General features: G+C 54.4%; 1 protein-coding gene across 1 annotated transcript in view; it reads left to right on the plus strand.

The window, feature by feature from the left end:
• Nucleotides 1–6000, plus strand: part of PBRM1 (polybromo 1) — a 241718-nt gene that overhangs the window by 226388 nt on the left and 9330 nt on the right. The window contains 2 exon segments of the mRNA XM_075321737.1: nt 4265–4456; nt 4944–4972. Of these exon segments, the coding sequence (XP_075177852.1) occupies nt 4265–4456; nt 4944–4972 (221 nt within the window).

Consider the following 6000-nt stretch of genomic DNA (forward strand, 5'->3'; position numbering starts at 1 on the left):
TTCTTCAAAGAAGTACCTTGCGGGGCTCCCTTTTGCTGGTTCCCGGCTGTTCGGTGAACAGCTGGATGAAATTATTAAGGAAGCTACTGGCGGGAAGAGTACTTCCATGCCACAAACCAAGACCAGGAAACCTGCCCAGGGTAGGAATCAGTCGAGGTTTCGTTCCTTTCGTTCCTCCAACTGGTTGTACTCTAAGCCCTCCGCCTCGTCCACTAACTCAGCCAAGGACCAGAAATCCAACTGGCGCCCAAAAGCGCGTCCGCAGAAGACCGCAGGAGGTTCTGCCACTAAGGCAGCCTCCTCGTGATTCTCTGCCCGCTCCAGCAACGTCCTTAGTCTGTGGCAGGCTCTCCCACTTTGGCGACGCTTGGTTAAAACAAGTCTCCGATCAGTGGGTGAGAGACATCATATCTCACGGCTACAGGATAGAATTCTCTTCCAGTCCGCCAAACAGACTTTTTCTCTCAACTCCCCCCTGCTCCAAGGCCGCCGCCTTCTCACAGGCCGTGGCATCCTTGCAGGCAAACGGAGTAATTGTACCAGTTCCCGCTCGGGAACGGTTCAGAGGTTTTTACTCAAACCTCTTCTTAGTTCCCAAAAAGGACGGTACCTTCCGGCCCATCCTGGATCTCAAGCTTCTCAACAGGCATTTTCGCATGGAGTCTCTGCGATCAGTCATTGCCTCAATGACCCAAGGGGATTTCCTGGCGTCCATCGACATCAGAGATGCCTATCTACATGTGCCAATTGCAGTTTCACACCAGCGTTGGTTACGTTTTGCAATAGGAGAGGATCATTTCCAATTCGTGGCTCTCCCCTTTGGGTTAGCCACGGCCCCTCGGGTATTCACCAAGGTCATGGCAGCAGTGATTGCGGTTCTGCACCTCCAGGGGTTGGCAGTGCTCCCTTACCTGGACGACCTTCTAGTCAAGGCTCCATCCAGCGTAGACTGTCAGCGGAGTGTCTCGCTCACTCTCGCCACTCTAGCCCAATTCGGGTGGCTTGTCAATCTTCCCAAATCCACTCTGACTCCGACCCAGAGTCTCACGTATCTAGGGATGCAGTTCAAGACTTTGCCGGCACTTGTGAAGTTGCCCTTAATCAAACAGCAGTCACTCCAGCTAGCAGTGCGCTCTCTGCTGTGGCCCCGCCGTTATACCCTCAGGCGTCTGATGCAGGTGCTGGGTCAAATGGTGGCGTCCATGGAGGCTGTTCCCTTTGCCCAGTTCCATCTGCGCCCCCTGCAGCTGGACATTCTCCGCTGTTGGGACAAGCGGCCTTCCTCCTTACACAGGTTAGTGGCTCTGTCGCCACAGACCAGGAGCTCTCTTCAGTGGTGGCTTCGGCCCCTCTCTCTGTCCCAAGGGCGCTCCTTCCTGGCCCCGTCCTGGGTGATTCTCACCACGGATGCCAGTCTATCCGGCTGGGGAGCGGTATGTCTCCACCACAGAGCGCAGGGCACTTGGACTCCGTCCGAGTCAGCCCTTTCAATCAATGTGCTGGAAACCAGAGCCGTGCTTCTAGCTCTCCTAGCATTTCACCACCTGTTGGCGGGCAGGCACATTCGAGTCCAGTCAGACAGCGCGACAGCGGTTGCCTACATCAATCACCAAGGCGGGACACGCAGCCGCCTGGCAATGATGGAGGTACAACGCATCCTTCAATGGGCAGAGGACTCCAAGTCCACCATATCCGCAGTCCACATCCCAGGCGTGGAAAACTGGGAGGCAGATTATCACAGCCGTCAAAGCGTGGACGGTGGCGAGTGGTCCCTGCACCCGGCAGTGTTTCAGTCAATCTGCCGCAAATGGGGCACTCCGGACGTGGACCTAATGGCATCCTGTCACGACAACAAAGTTCCTGTTTACGTGGCTCGCTCCCACGATCCTCAGGCCTTCGCCGCGGACGCTCTGGTTCAAGACTGGTCCCAGTTTCGTCTGTCCTACGTGTTTCCCTCTCTAGCTCTCTTGCCCAGAGTCCTGCGCAAGATCAGAATGGAGGGCCGTCGAGTCATCCTCATTGCACCGGACTGGCCCAGGCGAGCTTGGTATCCGGACCTGCTCCAACTGTCCGTAGAGATGCCGTGGCATCTCCCGGACCGTCCAGACCTACTCTCGCAAGGTCCGTTTTTCCGCCCGAATTCTGCGGCCCTCAAATTGACGGCGTGGCTCTTGAGTCCTGGATTTTGACGGCTTGTGGTATTCCTCCTGAAGTCATCTCCACTATGACTCGGGCCCGTAAGTCTTCCTCCGCTAAGATCTATCACAGGACTTGGAAAATTTTCCTGTCCTGGTGTCGCTCTACCGGCCATCCTCCTTGGCCATTCTGTTTGCCGACCCTTCTGTCTTTTCTACAGTCCGGTCTGCAGCTAGGACTGTCCCTCAACTCTCTCAAGGGACAAGTCTCAGCTCTGTCAGTTCTGTTCCAGCGGCGTCTCGCCCGGCTGGCTCAGGTCCGCACCTTCATGCAAGGCGCGTCTCACATCATTCCGCCTTATCGGCGGCCCTTGGATCCCTGGGACCTTAACTTGGTCCTCACGGTATTGCAGAAACCCCCTTTTGAGCCCCTTAGGGAGGTTTCTTTGTATCGTCTTTCTCAGAAAGTGGCCTTTCTGGTTGCCATAACTTCTCTCAGGAGAGTCTCTGATTTGGCTGCGCTCTCCTCGGAGTCACCTTTTTTAGTTTTTCATCAAGACAAGCTGGTTCTCCGTCCGACTCCGGACTTTCTTCCTAAGGTGGTCTCTCCCTTCCACCTTAACCAGGATATTTCCTTGCCTTCCTTCTGTCCGGCCCCTGTTCATCGCTTTGAAAAAGCGCTGCATACTCTAGATCTGGTGCGTGCTCTCCGGATCTATGTGTCTCGCACCGCTGCGCTCAGGCGGTGCACCTCTCTTTTTGTGCTAACTACAGGTCGGCGCAAGGGCCTCCCTGCTTCTAAGCCGACCTTAGCCCGTTGGATTAGATCGACTATTTCGGACGCCTACCAGAGTACTCAGGTGCCTCCCCCGCCGGGGATCAAGGCACACTCGACCAGAGCTGTCGGTGCCTCTTGGGCTTTTAGGCACCAGGCTACGGCTCAACAAGTCTGTCAGGCTGCCACTTGGGCTAGCCTGCATACCTTCTCGAAGCACTACCAAGTGCATGCTCATGCTTCGGCAGATGCGAGCTTGGGCAGACGCATCCTTCAGGCGGCTGTCGCCCATTTGTGAAGTTAGGTTCTGCCTACTTCTTAGTTTTTCGGTTTATTTCCCACCCAGGGACTGCTTTGGAACATCCCAAGGTCTGGGTCCCTGTTGCCTGTTGGCAAATTCTTGTTCCGCGTGTTATCACCGGCTGTTGTCGTGGACAGAGTCTCCGGTTGTTCCGGCTCTTGCTCTGTTCTACTTGTGGGTGGCTATTCTCCTACAGCTTTTGCACTAAACTGGCTGGGACTGGCTCACCAGGGGGTGTATAAGCTCAGAGGGAGGAGCTACACTTTTAAGTGTAGTACTTTGTGTGTCCTCCGGAGGCAGAAGCTAAACACCCAAGGTCTGGGTCTCCCAATACGGAACTATAAGAAAAAGAATTTACGGTAAGTAAACAAAATTCTCTTTTTCTCCCGGGTGCGGCACTTTCAGCACAGCTGGCAGGCATCTTCCTATTTCTCCCGAGTGCGGCACTTTCAGCACAGCTGCCAAGCACCTTCCTAACTCTATTAACCTGCAGATTAACCCTATATGTGCAGGTTAATAGCGTTATCAGACCTGACAGGTTCCCATTAACACAACCTTTACTGGAGAGCTCCTGTGATTCATGCTACATGACTATAGGATTGTATGATTAGGTGCCTGGATGATATTGGTCCTATGATTTTCATCGGCATTTTGACCTTCAACCTGGATCTCCTAAATCTGAGGATTTACAGACTAAAATCTGCCCTGAAGTACAATCTATATAACTGGAGCGAGTGGTCTGGGGGACACAACAATTTTGGTGGATTTTGGAGACTTTGCCTTTGATCTTCTCATTTCATCCCACTTAATATATTTCTATTGATGGAGCGTTGTTGGCACATGAAATAATTTCCATCCTCTCATATAGTAGCTATTAACGTCACTTGTTTTCATTTTTGTTGTTAAAATGCTAACTTCTTTTTTTTTTGTTGTTTCTTTAGTATGTTCACAACATTAATATCACAAAACTAACGCCATTTTTTATTTCATGGTAGTGCATGTTTGTATTAATCCATTATACTGCATGATATTGATGCATGTTTGTTCTTCAAGGCATGATAGGGGGCTATCCGCCTGGCCTGCCACCCATGCCGGGCCCAGTTGATGGCATTATTAGCATGGGCAGCATGCAGCCTCTTCATCATGGGGTGATACCACCTCCTCACCTCCTTCCACCAGGTATACCAGGCATCCCGGGCATCCCGCTGCAGGGTAAGATTGTCATCACCGCATTCCACCTCTTACGTCACCGCTTGTGTGTGTGTAGGATGCCTGCCGGACACTTTATCATGTCAGCTTCACTCATTTTATTGATTTTCACTTCTCATCAGGTTAATATTTTGGGGAAATGCATTATTTGTTTCCTACCCACGCACCAGTGTTAGTTCCTTGACGGGCAGACCACTTTTAAGGGCAGCCATTCTAACGCAATTTGATTTATGAAACCCTCGTAGATGTAAATCACTAAATATACACTCACAGACGCTTCAGATGTCTACTCTGGATAGTTAGGATGTAGATCTTGTTGGTAATTGAAATGTACAAAAAGTCTCTATGAAAAACACTGACTGAGCTCAGCCCGCGCTTCTCCGTGTGCACGCTGAAGCTGCTCAAGCTCAGCCCATGCTTCTCCGTGTGTACGCTAAAGCTGCCCGAGCTCAGCCTGCGCCTCTCTGTGTGCGCACTGAAGCTGCCCGAGCTCAGCCCGCACCTCTCCGTGTGGGCGCTGAAGCTGTCCGAGGTCAGCCCGCTCCTTTCCCTGTGCGCACTGACACTGCCTGAGCTCAGCCCGTGCCTCTCCGTGTGCGCACTGACACTGCCTGAGCTCAGCCTGTGCCTCTCCGTGTGCACACTGCCTGAGCTCAGCCTGTGCCTCTCCGTGTGCGCACTGACACTGTCTGAGCTCGGCCCGTGCCTCTCCGTGTGCGCACTGACACTGCCTGAGCTCAGCCCGTGCCTCTCCGTGTGCACACTGCCTGAGCTCAGCCTGTGCCTCTCCGTGTGCGCACTGACACTGCCTGAGCTCAGCCCATGTCTCTCCGTGTGCGCACTGACACTGCCTGAGCTCAGCCCGTGCCTCTCCGTGTGCCCACTGACACTGCCTGAGCTCAGCCCGTGCCTCTCCGTATGCGCACTGACACTGCCTGAGCTCAGCCCATGTCTCTCCGTGTGCCCACTGACACTGCCTGAGCTCAGCCCGTGCCTCTCCGTGTGCCCACTGACACTGCCTGAGCTCAGCTTGTGCCTCTCCGTATGCGCACTGACACTGCCTGAGCTCAGCCCGTGCCTCTCCGTGTGCGCACTGACACTGCCTGAGCTCAGCCCGTGCCTCTCCGTGTGCGCACTGACACTGCCTGAGCTCAGTCCGTGCCTCTCCGTGTGCCCACTGACACTGCCTGAGCTCAGCCCGTGCCTCTCCGTATGCGCACTGACACTGTCTGAGCTCAGTCCGTGCCTCTCCGTGTGCGCACTGACACTGCCTGAGCTCAGTCCGTTCCTCTCCGTGTGCCCACTGACACTGCCTGAGCTCAGCCCGTGCCTCTCCGTATGCGCACTGACACTGCCTGAGCTCAGCCCGTGCCTCTCCGTGTGCGCACTGACACTGCCTGAGCTCAGTCCGTTCCTCTCCGTGTGCCCACTGACACTGCCTGAGCTCAGCCCGTGCCTCTCCGTATGCGCACTGACACTGCCTGAGCTCAGCCCGTGCCTCTCCGTATGCGCACTGACACTGCCTGAGCTCAGTCCGTGCCTCTCCGTGTGCGCGCTGACACTGCCTTACCTTGGCTGTG

This window comes from Anomaloglossus baeobatrachus, chromosome 8, assembly GCF_048569485.1.
Source record: "Anomaloglossus baeobatrachus isolate aAnoBae1 chromosome 8, aAnoBae1.hap1, whole genome shotgun sequence".
Lineage (NCBI taxonomy): Eukaryota > Metazoa > Chordata > Amphibia > Anura > Aromobatidae > Anomaloglossus > Anomaloglossus baeobatrachus.